General features: G+C 36.8%; 1 protein-coding gene across 1 annotated transcript; it reads right to left on the bottom strand.

Moving 5' to 3' along the window:
* Positions 1–20,903: 20,903 nt before the first annotated feature.
* Positions 20,904–21,752, bottom strand: LOC138805459 (F-box-like/WD repeat-containing protein TBL1XR1; the record flags this gene model as incomplete). The annotated part of the gene is made up of 2 exons (XM_069990260.1): positions 20,904–21,471; positions 21,739–21,752. Coding segments are annotated over 2 exons (582 nt in total), but the record flags the coding sequence as incomplete, so codon positions are not given.

The following is a 21,752-nucleotide window of genomic DNA, read 5'->3' as shown; positions in this document are numbered from 1 at the left end:
GCTGTGGGCTGTTACAATTTACTGACTGGGCCTCTGTGGTGTCCTTTTTCAAAGAGTGGGTGGGAGTCGGAATGTTTTTAGCCTGCTGCCTGGGAGGATGCGTGGTCTGCCTATGGTTGGTCTGTCGCCTTAGAGCCCAAACCAGAAGGGACAAGGTTGTTATCTTGCAAGCATTAGCCGCTTTGGAGAGTGGATCCTCACCCCAGATTTGGCTGTCGGCCCTAAGAGGCAGTTAAGCCTTACCGTTCTGCATAGCCTTAGCACCCCGAGGGTTCAGGGGATCCCATTGCACCGGGACAGGTATGCAATTTGCAATTTGGGACAGGGTGCAAGGCAAGTGCACTGCACTTGAGGAGATGGTTCTCATCTCCTCAAGAAGAGCATGCTGGGTTGTAAGTGGGTTGATGCCCAAGATCCCACCTCTGCAAAAAAGGCATCGGACGGGCCTGGTCATCACTGGGGAAGGCGCCCCTCTGGCGAAGGCCAGTGCAAGGTCCTCTCATTAATGTTTTAGACAGAGGCCCAACCTCTACTCTTACCTGTCAGCAAAAAACAAGAAGGGGGAACTGTAGGGAGCCGAGGCGAGACTCCGCCCACTCCCTTGCAGCTTTGAGGTAACCACCCCATATTAGACGGTGCTTGGCGGGACGCCTGGGCTTTGTGTGTGCGCGAGCCAGGTAGAGTCCCCAGCCAATCCCATGACACCTGGTGACGGTGAAAGGCAGGCGACCAACAATAGACCGACCCGTGTTCCTATTCCCTATATAAGCGGCCATGTTTCGGGTGCACGCTCTCTCTCGCCCAAGCTCTCCCATCAACTAAAAGGCTCTCCAATAAAGCGTGATCTGAGAAGACTCCTGGTGTGGTGGTCGTTCTTTCTTGCTGGTCGAGTAGACGGTCGCTACAATGTACAGTTCATTGTTTTACATGCCAATTATGTTCTCTAAACCTACTAGAAATATTAGATTAGTAAACCTAAATCATTGCTTTGTAGGGAAATAGAAATTTAGCTTCTTAAAACTCATGACTATAACTTTTTCTCAAACAATTATTAAGTAACTGATTTATATTTTGTCATGAAATCTTATTTGATAAATTTTTATTTATTTATTATTTAAGTTAAATAATTGGTCAATAACAATATAAATTATGCATGAACAAAGTTTATCTATCACAAGTATTTCTTTCACAAGACATATCATGTGTCTCTTCAAGAACACTGGAGGCAGTGTGTTATTTCTTTATTTATTTTTAGTTATTTTGTTTATGTTATTAATTTTCAGAAGTGGCAGTTTATTATGCTCTTTCCATAATATATTAAAATGTTTGATTTTACTTCCTCTATTTCCTTTTTGTTACTCCTTTCTCCAAAGATCTTCTGTTTTTCACATAAAATTACATCTTTATATTTGCACATATAAAGTAATTTGGAAGATCTAAGCTAAACTGCCACTTAATTCAAGACGTAGAGTGGATTATCAGGATGAACAAAAAAGGGTATTTTCTGTAAACTTCTGAATCGAGCTATCATTTTTATTATGGTTAGGGTTAGGATACCAGACAGAATTAGAATTAGGATTAGAGAAATAGAAAATTTAGTTTCAACACAGGATGACCTATTGCAACAATAATACTCATAGCACACTATACTGAAAATGAACTTTACACCATGGGGAGAGAAGAGTGATGGAAGTGGGAGAGGGAAGGGATAGTGGGACAACAACAAAGAAGGGGGTAACAATACTCAACAAGAAATGTACTCATTACCTTACACATGTAACTGTAATCCCTATGTAAGCCTCATTACAATATAATAAAATTTAAAAGGAAATGAAAAATAAAACTTGACAGGAAATAGAAAAACAATTTTAAAAATTTAGGTTCAAAATGCAAGTAAAATTTAGAACTACATGCTGAACAATAGATAGGATAATTGTGGAATAGAGGATTGCTATTAACATTATGATTCGGTTATATGTAGGTTTAGGATTAGGCAATGTGTTCCAGTTTGAGCTGGGTTTAAGATTGAGAAAAAAATATAAGATATTGTGTAAAACTGCCACATATTTTAAGAAGAATGAATGACATCAGAGTTAGAATGAATGAAAACAAGTATGGGTGTTATTTTAAACATTCATATATAATTTGGTTTAAAGTGTTACTGTTTTAGTTCTTGTTAGGATTAGGGAAGGATAAGCTTTAGGGTAAAATTTAGTTTTCCACTAAGAAGTAGAATAAAAAAATGTGTGATTGAATAGAATCCAGACAATTTTCCTTACATTAACCATTTGGTGTTAATTCAGGTTATGATTAGGATTAGGTTTCTGGTTAAATGGGGTTAAGAATTGAGTAAAGATATATATTAAACTGGTGGCTTGCACTTATTTTCCTACCTATTCAGGAAGCTTATTTCTGAGGATTGCAGTTCAAAGCCAGCCCAAGCAGGAAAGTCTGTGAGAATTTTATCTCCAATTAATCAGAAAGTGGTGCTGTGGCTCAAGTGGTAAAATGCACACCTTGAGCTAAAGAACTCAGAGATCATGCCCATACCTAGAACTCAGGGATTATACCCAGGCCCAGAAATGAAACCCCACAACCAACAAAAAGAAAAAAAAAAGGAATGGGATAAATGTTAATTAAATCTGAACTTATTTTAGGTTCTAGGAATTCAGGAAAAGCTGGGATAATGGAAGTACAATGTATTTCATAATATCAGGATTTGAGATCAATTGGTTTAATGATTCCTCTTATGGAACAGGATAGGTTCAGAGATAAGAATGAGAAAATCTGTAGGATTTAGGAAAACTTGCAATTTATTTCAAGAATTATAAGTGGAATTTTAGTTAGGATTGCACAAAACCATCATTTTTCATAAATTTTAAAATTGCGATACCATTAGTGTTAAGGTTGTGGTTAGGATTCCAGCCACGTTTAGGGTTAGAGTGAAGGAGAAAAGAAAATGAGGCTCAAATTGATTGTAAATTTTGGAATAAGTCTGGTAAGAATTAGAATGAATATGAACTAGAGTACTGCTATTAATGTTAGAATCTACTTGCAATTAGGTTTTATTTATTCTCAATATTCCAGTTAAGATTAAGTTTAGGGTTAGAAAATGACTAAGATATTGGAAAAAAATTGAAACCTATGTTTGGAAGACATATTTGAATCAAGTTAGGATGAATGAAAACTAATGTAACACTAACTATTATGTGTTAGTATTGACATATTTGGATTAAAATCAGGGTCAGTATTTTGTTCTGATTATGATTAGTGTTATGAATAGGAAAGTTTTAGTATAAAATTGAGTTTTCACTAACAAGTAGAAACAAAAATGAGAGACTGAATAGTAACTAGAACATTACCATATATATATATATATATATTTATATATATATATATATATATATATATATATATATATATATATATATATATATATTTCTCAGTGATCATTCTTGCAATGATTAATGAAAGTTTTCCAGCCAGGTTTAGGTTGAGAGTTAGCATTGAGTAATGGACTAGATGATAAGTAAATATGAAATTGTTTAGGATACAGTGGTTCAGGAAAAGTTAGGATCAATGGAAACTACAGTATTTTTCCTGATAAGAGAATCTGATGACAAGTAATATAATGGTTCATGTTAGGGAAAAAGATAACTTCAGAGATAGAGTCAGAAAATTTGTTGGAATTAGGGCAAATTGAAACTCATTTCCAGAGTTAAACTGGAATATTCATTCCAATGAATAAAAACTAGAGTATTTTTTAATATTAATTTTGGAGTATTATTAGGTTGAAAGTTAGGTTTCAGGTCCAGCTGGGCTTAGTGTTAGCATTAGAGAAATGGAAAATTTAGTGTCAAACTGAAAGTAAATCTTTGAAGAACAAGTTAAGATAGAATTAGGATGAATATGAAATAGGAAACTGCTAATAATATTAGGATTGGGATATGATTAGTGTGGGGATTAGCCTGAATGTTCCAGTTAGGGTTCGTGTTAGAGAAACGACAAGATATTGAGTAAAACTAGAAACTATTTTAAGAAAGATGAGTTGAATCAAAGATAGGGTGTATAAATTTAATATATTGTTGTGGCTTTTTGAATGCAAAGGCAATTGGTTCTAGGGTTAGGGTTACTTTTTTAATTTATGATCTAATGAATTAAAGGCACAATTCTTTCTTTCTTATAAACCAATACAGTCACGATTTGGGGAAAAACTCAATTTTCTACATGAAAATGTGTCTTAAAATATTTTCCAACCAGGATTAAATAGTAGTGAGCAGGGTTTTATTTATTAAAATTATGTAAGTTGATGATACAGCTTTCAAAAATGTCCAAACACATAGGATTGGAACTCAGATATGTCATTGGGAAAACAGATATTGTACTTGCTCTAGCTGGGAAATTGTGTGTGTGTGTGTGTGTGTGTGTACCCATCACAGGTCTTCACCTCAGGCCTGGGTCCTGTCGTCAGCTTATTCTGTGGAAGTATGGCACTATACCACGTAGTCACAAGTTTTCTTCTGGCTTTTTAATAGTTAATTTGAGATACATATCTCATGGATTTTCCTGTCTGGACTTAATCTTCTGATCCTCAGCAATCCTTGGGTTAGTATTACTGTGGGTTCTACCACAAAGTGACAGTTCATTAAACTGCGAGCAATATGGAAGTACTTGTGCTAGATACAAAGTAACCAGTTCATTAATGTGGGAGTAACAAGATCACATTAGCTTGCCTTCAAAGACATTGTTTCTGATGCCCAAAGCATAATCGAAACCTATTATCCACACTGTATGAAGTAGCACATATTCATGATGTAGAATATATATAATGAATTAAATCCTCAATCAAAATACTTTGTTGTGTTTGTAGCAAAGAAATAGAGTGTCATTGAAATGAAGTCCAGACTGGAGGCCTGTAGCGAGCAGCAAAGCATTTGCTTAGTGCGTGTCCAACCCTCAGGACCATAAAGATGTAGAAGAAAGTGAAAGTAGGAGAAAGAGGAAAGGAAAGGAGGAGGAAGGGGTAAGAGAGAGAAAGAGCATAGCATGAGAGAGGAGAGGAGGGGACAGGGAGAAAGTAGAGGTAGGAGAGAAGGAAGAGGGAAACAGGACACTAGGAAGAGGAGCAGGAGAGGAGGCAGGAAGAGGAAGATAAATGTAAGATAACAACAAGAGCTGTTGGAAAACATTTTGCATAAGCGATCTGCATGTGCAGGCAGGATTATTTTCTAATCAGAGGGATAGCTAGCTAGGTGACAATATGGGTGAGACCTGTTGCTTGGTCATTTAATTCTCTTTCTTCAGTGAAGTGTTCAGAAGAAATGCTGAGTTTGGTGTTTTATAGATATACTTCAGGATTTCTTTTCATGATTCAAACATGGTAAAGGACTGAATGAAACTTCCCTTAATTAAAAAAGAATAGAACCTATATTTATTTGTGTTACTATGCATGAAGAAATCCTGGAGATTTCTGGTTAATTCAGAGGTCCCCATGCAAAAATATAGGACAAGAGGAAAAAAAAAACTGTTTTTAAAGTGTAATAGGTTATCATTGATGAATAGTTTTCCTGGACATTTTTCGTTTTTCTTTTATTTTTTTTTTTTGCCAATTGTTCCTTGCTCTAAGGCTGTGCCCTGGAGCTCTTTCCAAGTCACTACGTGAAACTCCATTTCTGTAGTCCCTGTGGGTGTAGGTGCCTTTTTAGGTCACCCATTGAGATGTGGGGCCAACTCCCTTACGGTGGATGTGCGGTGAGTGGATGTGTGTGCATGCTCCCCAGAATTGCTAGATAAACCCCGCCCACGCATCCCACCTAACATCCCAGTCTCAGATGCCCCATTTCACCCAGCAGCTGGCAGCTATGGGACTGGAGTTGAGGCCACTGCTGCCCTCTCCTCCTCCAGCTGTGCTGGTACTGGTCTTCTGTGCTCCTGAGTGTGTGGCCCATCCTAGGGAGACTCTGTTCTCTGGTCACTGCCCGTCCCCATGAGTGCGGGGTTGGGGACACCATGTTTGTACACTGCACAGTCCATGGGTAAAGGAAAGCTGAACATGCAGTCTGCCTCCTTGGGGCTAGGTAGCCCAGCCTTGGTTCACCTCATCAGGCTTTAAGGGGGTCTGAGGACTAGAGCCATGTGCTGGTCCCTCTGCCAGCTGGCTTGTGACAGCTGCAGCAGTTCAGCAACCTGGAGTCCCTTCAGCATCTCTGTGGACCTCCATTTTCTGGTCCCTGTGGAGTCGGGTACAGGGCCAACCCTACATATGCCCATTCTTGCCAGAGGAGCCTGGACTTGCAGCACACCAGCTGCAGCACCGAGGGACAGAAGCAGCTTTGGCTTTGCTGTGTAGTCTCCTCTGTCACCCTTCTGGACCATATGGGCCCAGTTCTGGGTACCATTCCAGGGATACTCCATTTGGAGGCAATGGGCTCACCCCCTACACTCGTTGTTCTCCAAAGCAGGGGAATGGGCCTGGCCTTGGCAGTGTAGGCTGCACCGATGGAAGGCAGGACTTGGCATCTTCACTGCCTTCCCCCCTGGCTTTGACATCTGAGTCTGGGTTGCTTGGTTTGGTCACTAATGGAGACTTGTTGGCTACAACCCACCGCAACAAATGCTATACTTGCTGTAGCAGCAATGCAGTGTCCTGGGCCCCTTTAGGGTCACCACTTGGACCTCTGAGGGGTCTACATGGGCTGGGTGTGGGTTTTATCCCAGGACTCCCATTAGGAAGTGCCACTCCATTCGGGGTACTGCAAGCAAGAGGTGCCACATATAATATCTACTTTCTAACAGTTCCCTTCATTGAGATAAACAGAACTGAGAGATATAAATAAGTTTTATAAAAACAAAATGTATAAACTATATCACTTCAACCTGTTAAACCATTGTAATATTTTTTATCCAGTAGGAATTCTATCTGTAATTACTTATTTTACACTAGAATGTAACTAAAGTAATTATTTTGTGTGGATTTTACTCTTCTAGTATAACTTTATTTGTACTATTTACATACAATTTTTTTCAAATTCTGAGATTTAATCACGTGTTTACGGGTAAGAGTTTTGTTGTACTTTTATTTCAGTTTTCCATTATGGCCTTATTAAGACAAACAATAAAATCCATTCTTGCTAGTATAAAGTTCGATGATTTTGGTCTAGAGACTCAAGGATAGAGCATTACATATCACAGTAATGTGTATCACTTTGTTTAATACTGCTTCATAATCTAATTAGTAATTCAGGCGGCAGCCACTTCATCTGGCATGCTGGTCTGTCTGGTGAAGTAGGATCCTAGTGGCAGCATATCCATATCGGACCCTTATGGGCACAGTCCCCTCCTGGGACTGTGGGAGAACATCAGTGTGCACCTGATGTTGGGCTAGGGCAGCAACCCGGCAGCTGCTGCGTGAATGACACAATGTCACTGACTCACATCTAGCACATGCCTGCCTGTGGGCCTGGGCCCTGAGGATCAGCCCCTGGGAGCACACATACACCACAGGGCAGGGGCCGCCCACCTAAGAAGTAGTACAGATTGAACAGAAGCCAGTCTGTGGATCAGCTTGTACAATATTTATCCTTCGTGGAGCACAAGATTATTCTGCTCTGCTGTGGTCAGAAAACAAGAAAGACAGGCCCAGGAGGGGGGATGCCAACTTTTGTACTCAGGCTGACAAGGAAATTTTCTTCCATGCTCTCTCCAGCAGGCTTAGGAAGCCCTTCCATCTTCCTTGTCCATGGAGTAGCAGCCAGGGACACTCACATCTTGTACTCTGGCTGCTTTTTTGGGTTTGCTTGTTAATTTATTCAGAGATCCCCTCTCTCAGTCAGCAGAGTTATATTCTGGGTTTTGTAAAAACGTTCTGCATCTGAGCATTCCAAGTGTTTGTGTTTTTTATTGTTTCTTTTAAATGCATTGTGAAATTTGTGTTTTAGGTGTTGGGTGCGGGAGGAGGAGCCAGATTATGAACATAGTTTCCCACAAGTCTTTCATCTAAAAATGAAAATAGATTCTCTCTTAAAATGCCTCTCAGGAAATAAATTTAGAGATGGAAAAAAGGTTGTTTTCTCATGATATGAAAATGTGCTATTTTTATATGCATGTTTTATGTGTTCAAATTAAAATTAAGTAATTCACTATCTAAGTACAATCATCCAGACCTAAGACTTAAGTGTTTTGTGAGCTACAGGCAAGGTTATCACAAAAGACCTCTTTGCTATTCGGGGTCTTTTATTGTTCCATATGACTTTTTGGATTGCTTCTTCTATTTCATTGAAGAGTGAGATTGGGATATTGATAAGTATCACATTGAATTTGGATATAGCCTTTGGCAGTATTGCCATTTTCATGATGTTAATCCTCCCAATCCATGAGCGTGGGAGGTTGCCCACTTCCTGAGTTCTGCTTTCATTTTCTTTTTCAGGTTTTTAAATTTCCATCATAGAGGTCCTTCACCTCCTAAGTTAACTCCTAGCTATTTTATTTTTGTGCGGGTATTAAAACGGGGTTGTTTTCCTAATTTCAGCCACACTCATATCGTTATTGGAATACAGGAAAGCCATTGATTTCTGAGGGTGAATTTTATACTCGGCTATTTTGCCAAAGTTTCTGATCAACTCAAGTAACTTGGGAGTGGAGTACACGGGGTTCTTTGAATACAAGAGCAGGTCATCTGCAAAGATGGAGAGTTTTACTTCATCTTTCTCTATTTGGATCCCATGTGAGTTAGCATCTTGTATTATTGCCCCATCTAGCATTCTAATACTAAGTTGAAGAATAGTGGAGAGAGCAGACATCCTTATCTCATTCCTGAATTTATAAGAAATGTCCTTAATTTTTCACCATTAAGTATAATGATGGCTTTAGGTTTGTCAATCCTTAGCAGAAAGAACAGCACTGGAGCAATATCAGTTCCAAATTTCAAACTCTACTATAAAGCCATAGTAATAAGAACAGCTTGGTTCTGGCACAAGAACAGACCTGAGGACAATTAGAATAGGACTGAAGACTCAGAAATGAACCCCCTAACCTATAGCCACCGAATGTTTGACAAGGGAGCAAAAACATAGAATGGAAGAAAGACAGCCTTTTGAGTAAATGATGTTGGCACAATTGGTTAAACATCTGTAGAAAACTAAAGCTAGATCCGTATATATCACCCTGCACGAGAACCAACTCCAAATGGATCAAAGACCTCAAAATTAAAGAAGACACCATGAAAACACTGCAGGAAGGAATAGGATAAACTCTAGAGCTTTTTAGTACAGGCCGAAATTTTCTTTATAGAGAGCCAGAAACAAAGAGTAAAAAAAGATAAATTAAGAAATTAATTTTTTAATTCATCTCTTTATGAAACTAGTAATTTGCTATTACAAGATGCGATGGAATTATAAATTCCAAGTGCTAATGGAGTCTGTACGTAATAAACATATTATAATAGTCAAAAACAGAAATCAAAGAAAATTTGGAGAAATGGGGTTACATGAGACATCAGAGCTTCTGTAAAGCAAAGGCCATAGCAAGATCAATAGAAAGTCCACATTCTGGGAGAAGATCTTCATGAGACATAAAACGGACAAGGTCTTATATCTAAAATATACTTAGGACTCAAAAAAATAAATCCTCCAACAGCAAATCCTCAAAGAAACAAGTGCTCGATAACTAAGTGGGCTAAAGACTTAAAGAGAGAGTTCTCTGAAGAGGAAATAAAAATGGCCATTAGATACATGAAGAAATGCACAACTATTCTAGCCACAAAAGAATGCAAATCAACACAACATTGAGATTGCATCTTACTCTAGTTAGAATGGCTATAATCAAGAAATATAATAACAACAGTTGTTGGAGTGGATGTGGTTAAAAGGACCCATAATGCATTTTTGGTGGGAGTGTAAACTTGTTTAAAAACTTTGTAAAGCAGTATGGAAGTTCTTGAAAAGACTCCAGGTAAAGCTCCCCTATGACCCAGCAATCCCACTTTTGGGCATTTAGGCATTTACCCAAATGATCACAAACAAGGTCATACAAAAGTTGCCAGCGCAACCATGTTTATTGCGGCATTATTCACCATAGCTATGATATGGAACCAACCTTGATGCTCCTCAGTACATGAATGGATCAAGAAAATGTGATACACACACACACACACACACACACACACACACACACACACACACACACACACACAATGGAATTCTATGCCTCCATTAGAAAGAATGAAATTGCCCCATTTTTTAGGAAATGGAAAGACTTGGTAAGTATTATATTAAGTGAAGTAAGGCTAGGCCCAAAGAAACATAGGTCCCATGTTTTCCCTTATTTGCAAGGACTAGTACATGTCTAGAACAAGCACAGAAGATCAAAGGCTATGTACATATTACCATATACGATGATGTTAAGCGAAATATACCCCAAGTCAGAGACACAAGTGGTTTTATCTTTCTTGCCTTTTGTTTTTAATATACTTATAATGCACTATGTGATTCTTTTGTAGGCTCATACCCCCATGGTATAATCCCTGTTTTCACTGTATTTGATTCTAGTGTTCTGCATTTTTTATATACATTTTTATAATTTGGGGAGTGGAAAGGATATAGCAGAATGCTGAAATAGGGATGCAGATTGACCCATTGTGACGATGAGTTGTATAGGACACTGTGTTGAAAATGAATTTACAATGTCGGGTAAGAGTCAAGGAAGAAGGTGTTGGAGAGGTGGGGAGGGAAGTAGTAGGGGAAAAACAAAGGAGGAGGTAACAATGCTCAATAGGAAATGTACTCATTACCTTACTCATGTAAATGTAAACCCTCTGTATAGCATTTTTACAATAAAAAATTAAAAAAAAACTCTTCCTGGTGTAGATTTCCAGTGCTGCCCTTGGCATTGCATTTTTTGCCTTTTCTGACTGTTGTTAGGTCCACCTGTCCAGTGGATCAGTAGTCTTCATGGCTTCTTGGTCCTGAAGTGGTACTTGGATTATACATTGCTGGTTGGAACCAGGCCAAGGACACGATAAAAGCACTTCCAGGGCATGGCTTCTTCATTCCTCATGCAACTAGGATTGCAAGCAAAATTTCTATGAATTTACTTCAGAAAACAATCACTGAACCCAAAGGCAAGGTCACCAAACACCTACCTTCCTCCCCACATTCCCTCCTTTCTCCCTCCTTGGTAATGTACAAAAGAATTTTGCAGCTTTTGGCAAACACACAATTGCCCACTACCTCCCCTGGTAAACTAGGCTTAAAGTCACTAAGTCAAGTAAACGGATAATGCTGCCCTCATTATTCTGGACAACAACTTGAGGTTGTTTGATGCTTTAATTTGTTGTTGTTGGTGGTGGTGGTAGGAGGGCCTGAACTCTGGGTCTGGGCTCTGTCCCTGATGAGCTTTTCAGCTCAAGACTAGTGCTCTACCACTTGAGCCACAAAGCCATTTCCACTTTTTTCTTCTTATGTGGTGCTGAGGAATTGAACGCAGGACCTCATGAATGCAAGACAAGCACTCTACCACTGAGTCTCCTTCCCAGCCCTAATGCTTTAACTCTTCAAATTTTATTTTTGTCAGTCCTGGGGTTTAAATTCAGGACCTGGGTGTTAACATATCACTGAGTTCTTCAGCTCAAGGAGAGCCTTCTATCACTTGAGCCACAGTGCCACTTCTTGTCCTGATAATGATGAGGAGAATATTTGAAGGTAAATATGTGATTACAGATGTGTGCTTTCTTGAGGTATGTGTTCATAGCATAACTGTTGAAAATGAGACCGTTAAGATAGGGTTGTTGACATTCCTTGTATCTTTAACATTATAATATTAAAACCAGTTTTATAATATATTATTTATAGTAATTATAGAATATCCCTAATTATGCATACATTATAAATATATCATTTATATGTTATGTAATATAGTATTATATATATATATATTATGCATACATAATTTAATTTCTCTGCTCATCTGTCCATGAATTAAATTAGAAATGTCTTTGAAAATTGATTGTAAAGTAGGGTTCTTACAAGTTCGATTGCAACATAGAGTTTTACCCAATAAGTAGTTATTTATTCAGAATTGGTTTAGAAATGGAATACCATAACATAATTGAACATTCAGAAATAATTATGTAGGAACATGCCACGGATGGAATTCAAAAAATATAACCTGACTCATGTCTGTAATCCCAGCTACTTAGGGGCTGTGATCTGAAGATAGCTATATGAAGCCAGTCTAAGTGAAATGGCTCAGGGACAAGACCCAGACCATAGTTCAAGTCTCAGTACTGGCAAAACAACAAATTATGTGACTAAAACATACAAATATATTTATTTAAATAAAATTGTCATTCTTTGTATCCTTCACAGTATAATACTAAAACCAGTTTTATACATATATTATTTATAATATTTAAAGAATATTTATAGAATATCAATAATGATACATGTATTATAAATATATCATTTATATGTTATGTAGTAGAATACATTACATATATTATGCACACCTAATTTATACTGATAAAACTAATATCCATTAAATTGATATGTTTTAGAATAGGGAATAGATTTTCTTTGGTAAACAAGAAAGTAACTAGTCACAAAAATTATTTCTTTTGGATTATATATCCATAAAACTATTCCCTGTGTATCCAAGGTGCTTAATGATAAAAGCCTGTGTTCATCAGAAAAAGTGGATTTGTTCTCCTTAAGGAATTACTCCAGGAATAATATACAGTGGAAGATGAGTGATATTCATTCAGGTATTTCTGTAGAAATTAAACCGATCTTTATTTGGCATAAAGATCACTTACACTCTTATTATCCACAGCCTTTTCATTTAAAAATGCTTATATTTTGTAGCATTGTTGTTGCCCTTATAACCATAATTAGGAAGATAATGTGGGTTCATATGCTCCATAACTCTTTAAAGGTAGTGAATGTGACAGTGAATAGCCTCAGATATGGCTGCTGGAAACCTGGATTTGAATTATAGGTGTACAATTGATCAGTCTTAGGTACTTGGGAAATTTGTTTGGCCTTCTTTCTTACTTCTGTTTTTAATAAAACACTTAATTCATTTCCTAACTTGAAGAACACACGTGAGCACTAAAATTACCCTAATGCAACTGCAGTGCTTGGAATGGTGTCTGCACATTGTGAAGTAGGTCACAAAGAAGTCAGCTTCCATCAACATGGTCACAGCATCCTTCCTGAAGGCCTTAAGAAATATATACCCAATTGATATTAATATCTGTGAAAATTTGTCTTTACTACCAAAAACGTTCTTTTCTTTATATGAACAATGAAAGTAATGTTGGGGTTGTCCTGTGGCTTTTACTCTGAAGGAGTTTTGCCTAAATTTCATTCTTACTCAGTGGTAGCAGTAGCATTCTTCAGCGCTACCCTTCACGTTTCTAGTTCTGTTTTCCATTTGGAATACTATTGTAACTTAGTTTATGTACTTTGTTATCAGAGTAAATAAAATACAACTGCTGAAGTTTTCAATAAAGTCAATGCATTACATTTTATTTGCTTACTACTTTCCTAAAATTATTCTTTTTGGATTATATATCCCTAACAAAATATTTTTAATGATTTTTATATGATTTATATAGATTTCTTATGTGTTTCTTATATGATTTTTAGAGATCCATAAATAAAACTGCTCAAAACAGGAAAAGTGCAGGAAAGAAGTCATAAACAATACTATTATGGTGGTCTTATTGGCTAAATATAAAGAATATGTAACAAAAAAGTTGGAAGCTTCATTTTCTCTTTTTTCTGTTCTCTCCCTCTTCTTTGTAGCAAGGTTCTCACTATGAAGTGCCAAATGATCTGGACCTTTCAAGCCTTATCTCAGTGACAGAACTGATGGGATTAGGGACATGTGCTCCCATGGCTGGCTTTTAGGAAGTTCACAATATAGCAATACCAATACACATAAAGAAACTTTTGTGAGTCATGTATATTCACTTCTTCAATTGCCAAAATTAAATTCATATGTCAAAACATCAAATTACTTTCATTACAATATATGCAGTTCAACTGGCAACACTAGCACCTCCATACATCAAATGCAAACTAAAGCTCTATTTCAAAATCCAACATCTAAAGCAGTGTTGGAAATACAAGAAGATACACAATAAATCTTAAGGGGTGAGATCTTTAACACTGGCAATGAGCAGTGATAGCTGAATTTTTAACTGTTCTGTGGTTGGCAAGGAGTCTTGTTGGACACACTTTAAGACTGCCAATGGGGTCTGTGAGGAGACGTCCCCAGATGCTTCTGGGTAGATTGCTGTTTAGTACAGCCAGTCTATAGACTGGCACTTTCTGGTTGTTGGCAATTTACAACGCTGCAGTGTATCTTTGTAAGTAGTGTCTTTGTGTTGAGTGTTGTTTGTCATTTGGGGTTTATCTTAGCCTTAGGCCTTGACCCAGGGGACAGAGTATGGGGGAGAATCTCCCAGTTGGAGAGGATGGTCGCTAGGGACTTATTTCCCTTGCCCCCAAATGACTGGGACTTCTCTTCCACCTTGGAAGGACACTGGGTCAACAAATGTTGATGGGATGTCATCCCATTCACTGAAACCTGATTGTTCTCTGTTCTCTGTTTCCTTAGATAAGGAAGTTCTGGTTGAAAGTGGCAGGCTCACTCAGCAGACTCTCGATTCAGCTTGCTGAGTGAGAATGGCACAGAGTTCTAGTAGGAAGAAAATCAGCCTTTGGTTATTGTCTTCTCTAATTCGATTTTAGAATTGGTACTAGGTTTAATTGTGGGGTTTTGTTTTTTGTGTTTTTGTTATTTGAACATCTCTGGGGAAATAAAATTTCCAGCCTCTAACTGGGTTCAGTCACAGAGAAGGATATGTGCCTTGTTTTTACTTTTCAGCTAATCTCAACAATGTAAAGTGCTCTTGTCTAAAATTGGATAAAAGTGGTTGAACAAGGTTACAGTCCCACCAACAATGCAGTAAGGTTCCCTTCTGTCCAAATCCCCTCCAGCATCTGTTGTTATTAGAGTTCTTGATTCTAGCTATTCTAACTGGAGTGAGGTGGGATCTCAATGTTGTTTTGATTTGCATTGCTTTAAGGGCTAGGGAGGTTGAGCATTTATACATTTGTCTATTGGCCATCCTTCTTTCCTCTTCAGAAAAGTTTCTCTTAAAGTCTTTAGCCCACTTATTTATTGGGCAGTTGTTTCTTTGAAGAATTGTTGTTAGGGGACTTAATTTTTTGAGTTCCAGGTATATTTTAGATATGAGACCCTTGTCCGTTGTATGGTTAGTGAAGATCTTCTCCCAATCCATGGGCTTTCTTTTGATCTTGCTGGCTATGTCCTTTGCCATGCAGAAGCTCGGCAATTTCATGGAATCCCATTTGTCCAACATTTCTTTGATTTGTTGTGTTTCTGGATCTCTATTAAGAAAATTTCGGTCTGTGCCAAGGAGACCTTGGGTTTCTCCTATATTCTGTAATGATTTCAGAGTGTCTGCTTTGACTCCGAGGTCTTTGATCCATTTGGAGTTGATTCTGGTGCAGGGTGATATATATGGATTTACCTTTAGTTTTCCACAAGTAATTAAACAATTTTGCCAGCACCATTTACTGAAGAGGTTGTCTTTCTTCCATTCTATTTTTTGCTCCCTTATCGAAGATTAGATGGCTACAGGTCGGTAGGTTCATTTCTGGGTTTTCAATTCTTTTTTTAATATCAAAATATATTTTATTCTGGACCTCTTTCAGATCTGATTCAAATTACAATTGTCAAAGCAGTACAATGCAAAGGGAAACTGCAACAACAACAATTAAAAATGTGCCTTGAAAGGATAAAAGAGTTATTGGGGACTAATCATTTTTATGTGGAACCAAATACATTGTAAGTGTAATTAACATGGTCCAGTACAGCATAGAACATCTTCATCAGTCTTCCTTACACGATAATCATGAAAACTGAACAATAAGTTCTTTAACATGTACAAAACACTGTCATTGGCTGGTTTACACTTTTACAACAGTTTTAAAGTTAACCAGATAACTAAAGGAATGATGCAGACAACTCAATCCAGTGCTACAGGTTGGTTCACAGAATTAGACCCAAAGGATTTGGAAAAATCTAAATGAAAACATTGTATCTACAATGTCAAAGTTAGGAAAGAAGAAAATTACGTCTGTATTCAAGGATTACAGAGCTAAAAAAATGCAGTCTGTTTGTTTTTGTCTGTAATGAGATGGATAAGTACATCAGACTAAATACAACATGCAGAACATTTTCTTGAACTTATCCAGAAAGTCCAAAGGAAACATCATGAAGCAGCTCACTAAAAAGATCAATATGCCCTAGTTTATTTATTCACCCTGCTTCAACACTGTCAACGTAAAGGCAGAAATAAAGGATGCTATCAATGCCTCAGAACTACTGATGTAAGACATCAAATTTCTAAATCAGTGTGTTAAAAAGTAAATACTTCCTCTTTCTCTCTCTCTTCTACACTGAAATAGAATCATGTTAAAAATTGATATTAAGCCTGGCGCTGGTGGCTCATGCCTGTAATCCTAGCTACTTAGGAGGCTGAGATCTGAGGATCGCGGTTCAAAGCCAGCCCGGGCAGGAAAGACTGTGAGACTCCTATCTCCAATAAACCACCAGAAAACCGGAAGTGGCGCTGTAGCTCAAGTGGTAGAGCACTCGCCTTGAGCTGAAGACCTGAGAGACAGCGCCCAGGCCCAGAGTTCAAGCCCCACGACCGACAAAAAAAAAAAAAATTGATATTAAACGTGACACTCAGAGCTACTACTGGAAACAGTAATTCATAAGCTCCCTACCCTCCAAACACCCCGGCTGATTCAGAGAAGGGAAGGGAAGGGAACCACAAACAAACAAACAAACAACAGCAACAAAAACAACAACAACAACCAGGGTCTCTGTAGGTTTGCTGCTGTTCCCTAAAATGTTGGCATTTGCTGCCATGCCAAAATGTTGGTCCAGTGAAACAAGATTTCTGCAAAACTGTCAATAGTAATTCACCATTTGCAAGTACCGTCCTTTTTATGTGAATAGGAACACAGGTTCTGTAGAAACATACAATGTGTTTAAGAAAATGAAAGTGGTCTTAAAAGAGTAAGTAGCACAGCATGAGATTTGTTTTTCTAAGCATCTAGTAAAACTTGTCATTTTCACTCTCTGAAAGTATGGTCATTTATGATTCCTTCAAATAACAAAAATGCACAGCCCTCTTTAGGCCTCTAATCCTTAATAGTTTACATTACTCTTAACAAAATCATTCTACATAAACAGATAGCTCCTAAAAAATAGTACTCTCTCATTAAATTTAATTTTACAGAAAGAAGTTTAAGGAAAAAAGGTGTGCTTTATAAGTTAAGTGAAAAAGTACAAATCTTTGGCCTTTCTCTTGACATTTTTATGTCAAAAAACAAAAAACCTTCATGTAATTCAATCTAATGATTACTTTTTGCACCATAATTTGTTTTTTACACAACAAAGGAAGCACTTTCAGTATCTGTAAAAGGTGTTCAATCCTAAAACTTTCTTTACCTAGAGAATAATTCCTTAAAACAGAATTTGATACATGCTAAGACCCATTAGGAAATTACCAGTTACCACTTCTAAAACTCATTTTAAAATCAATGATATTACCTGATCAATTACAGGAATGGGGGATTAGAATAAAATAAGTACTTAAGAGACTTCCTACATGGAGAAGAAAAAAAATATTGCTTTATGACATTTAACAGTGGCAGCTGCTCCTTATTTTATTTAAATTTGTAAGAATTCAGACAAGTTTTTCTTACGATTAAATTTCATAATGGTAGGATTAAAAAATAATGATTTGAAGTGAATACTATAGAAAAATTACTGCATTCAGCTGATCTTCAGGAAAAAATTGTTCTCATGAGAAAATGGAAGGAAAAATGAGTAAGAATTACAAATATAGAACTTTTACAGGCTGTGAAACTTGGTCTCTTGCAATCATGTTACTGCTCAATTAGAGACAATCTTATTCATGTCTATTGGAGCAGCACGGTGGCACACAGCAGGCATTGGTGATGTTGAGAACAGCAGCAAAACCCAACACATGGATGATCATGAAGAACCAGCTTATGAAATGAACACCTTTCAGAGAAGGTTAAACTTGAAAGACCCTAGACTTCAGGATAATAAAGCTCTGAATTTATACTCTTTAAATGTATGTCCTATCTTGGCTATTATGATTTAAGTAAAATAGCAGAAGAATAAAAAACAGAAAAGATGACCATATCATAAAAATGTAGCTATTTTGGCAGCTATATTGCAGAATATCTTGACTATCATTTAAATCAGCTGGGAAAAAGTCATTAACTGTATCCAAATTAATAAATTGTCCATATCAAAATACAAAAGTACTATCAATAATCACTTCTGACTTTCAGATTTAAATTCAGTGCAATTGACAATGCATCCCTAAAGGAAATCCAGCTTAAACATACTCAAAACATTTGTTTCTATTCCTGGGAGCACATTTAAAAAATATTGCACAGATTTTTTTTATTTTTATTTATTTTTTTTAAACAACAAGATAAGTCAAACACAGATGTGGACCTCTAGCAATAAAAGCAGGATATCAAGTGCCAGATACTCAGCATATTAGGTTTCCTACATAAGTCACAGGGCAGATTAGTTCTAAATACCTCTAACGTGATCCAAAACCCTAAAAACAACTGGCACAAAACCATAGCGAATGAATGCCTTTCTGGATGTAAATTAAAAAAAAAACATTACAGTATCACAGTATAGTGAAATTAAGTGTACGTATTCTTTTCACCAATAGCAAATGCTACCCTACCTTAGTAAACTAAGACTTGCTTCAATCAATGTTATTTTGTAAAAATACCAAAACAACAGATGCTGAAAATAAAAAGTTGCATTATTTGGGTTAAATAAATTTCTAGGTCAACTTAGAATAAAGGTTAAACTTTTACTAGTAAAGCCCTCAAAATAATTAGTAACAGAAGTAGTGTTATAAATTTGCTAAGCTTGATTATAGGCAATTCCTTAATTAAAATATTTTAAGATAAAAATTTGACAACTACTTTCTTTAAAATTGATAGTCCTGGATTCTTATACAGATCATGACAAACTCTATTAAATCACACACATAGGCATGGTTCATGCTAACATTTATCTATTACTTTACTTTTAGCTGCATGAGCAGAAGAGGAAATTTGATTTGATACCTATATTCTTTAAGAAAATACTTGATATAAACAGAGTAAGGGACAGGACATAGTAGTGATTTCTGGGAAAAATAGCAGCATATATATATATACATACATATATATATATATATATATATATATATATATATATATATATATTTGTAGTCACGAGTACCACAAATGCAGAATCAGAGCAGCAGTGAGTTTAGTGCAATCACTTTCTTTTCTTTTTAAAATTCTGAATCACTGCTATTTAAAAAAACCTTGAAGCAAGTCTTTTGTCTTAAAGATTATTTTTAAACTAAGGTAGCAAACATTTTGCCATGTAATGGCAGTTGTTATATGCCATTATCTTGCTTTGTATAAAAGAAAATAACGAGAGATTTTTAATACTGGAGTTTGGTTACATTACATATGTAAGCTTCTATACAGAATGATGGACACTTTGAGAAGCTATTCCTCATCCAGAAACATTTTAATCTCTTAAAAATCAAAGCAAAACAATTTTTTTAAAAAGCCCCAAACTACTTTGCTCCTTTTCACAATAATGCACACTTTATCTATAATTTACTTATTGTTACAAAACATCAGATTTTTTTGTATCTTCACTATGGTAACTAAAGAAAAACAAAACATTTGGGCCCTTCTAGTATTTAATTGGCAGAAATATGTCCCCCAAAATAACCTATTGTATTTAAGCCATATCACTAAAATAAAATATAGTGAGACAGAGAGAGAAATAGAGACCGAGAGACAGAGAGAGAAATAGAAATAGAAACAGAAACAGAGCATAATATCCTTCTTTACGGATTTCTCTTCTAGTTTGACATGACCAAGGTCCTATGCTTTCATTTAACTTCCAATGCCCCCTTCCCTTCCACACTATGCACCAGTTGAATATATGCTCTGGGAGCTAAAAAATGTACCAAAAATCCACCTTTTCTAAAGAATGCTTTAAAGTATTTTTAAGAAAATTTTTATTGTTTAAAAGGTGAAAAAAATATAAACAAGAAACTGATTCACTCCCTTACTTCATGCATCCATAATCAAACCAAAAACAAAATTTAAAAGCAAGAACAAACTACTGCTGAGAGTTTTGTTACGTCCATTTTCTCTGTACATACAAACTGCTCACTACTGAAGGGAAAAAAGAATAGAATCAATGGTGTCTGCTGATTGATTCAAAGGGGAGAAACACGGCTGTCATTAGAATCCAAACTCTGGTACATATGGGGTCTGCTTTTATAGTGTATATTTATTTCTCTCTTCTGTTTTTCATATCCCAAACTTCAAAATGCTATTTTAGGGGCGCAGCAGATTAGATTCCAACACTTGGTGAACAGAATTCACAAACTGGGACAAAACTCTGTCATCTTCAGGGTGCAATTTTGTATATATATATATATATATACATATACATATATATATATACATATATATATATATTGCATGGATATACTTCTCTTAGATTTGGTTGTAGTAGACTGGCCATGGTTCAGGTGGGACTGTAGCAGTACATGGGTCAGGGACAGTCATTTTGGCTATGTACACATTCATAGTTGGTCCATGGCTTGTAACTTGTAGCGCTATTTCTGAAGGTCTAATACACAAACTGAACCATCTGATGCACTGGCTCAAAATTTGTCTCCTGCTGCATTCCAACAAACTTCAAAAATTCCACCTGTTCCCCTATAGCTGTGAAATAGAGCAACTGTCTGTGTTCCAGATGTGCAGACATTTGTCCAAAGAACCACTTGCCAGATACTTGCCATTGGGTCTGAAAGCAACACTGTACACAGGTTCTTGGTGTTTTGTCAAAGTATGGATGCAAATCCCTCGGTCTACATTCCATAACCCAACAGTAGATTCAAAGGACGCACTTGCTAACATAAGGTTGGCATTTGGATTATTTGTCCCTGGTCCTGTTGGACTCCATTTGACAGTATAAATTTCTTTATTATGAGCTTGCAAATCATGTACACAATTATCTTGTTTCATGCTCCATATCTTCAAAGTCATGTCACCAGAACAGGAGGCCATAAGATTGCCAGTGAAGTCCCACTTGATAGCATTTACTTCATATGTATGTCCCTGGAATGTTTTAATAGATCTGTATTGTCCTAATTTGCAGACTTGAATGCACATGTCTGTACTACTTGAAGCAAAGGTGTTGTTGCTCTGCCAGTCAACATCCAACGCTGGTGCCGAATGAAAAGGAGACTGCTGCTTGGCTTCACAATTATTTGGGTTTTCAATTCTATTCCATTGGTCCTGATGTCTGTTCTTGTGCCAGTACCAAGCTGCTTTGATTGCAATGGATTTAGTAGTACAGTTTGAAATTTGATATTGATATTCCTCCAGCACTGCTCTTTCTGTTGGGGATCGTTTTTGCTATTTGGGGTCTTTTATTATTTCATATGAATTTTTGGATTGCCTCTTCTATTTCCTTGAGGAATGATGTTGGAATATTGATAGGTATTGCATTGAATTTGTAAATAGCCTTGGGATGTATTGCCATTTTCACAACGTTGATCTTTC

The sequence above is a fragment of the Dipodomys merriami genome, unplaced genomic scaffold (assembly GCF_024711535.1).
Source record: "Dipodomys merriami isolate MVZ:Mamm:240054 unplaced genomic scaffold, mDipMer1.0.p SCAF_394, whole genome shotgun sequence".
NCBI classification, from domain to species: domain Eukaryota; kingdom Metazoa; phylum Chordata; class Mammalia; order Rodentia; family Heteromyidae; genus Dipodomys; species Dipodomys merriami.
Note: the sequence above shows the minus strand (reverse complement) of the source record. Positions and strands in the feature narration are given on the sequence as shown.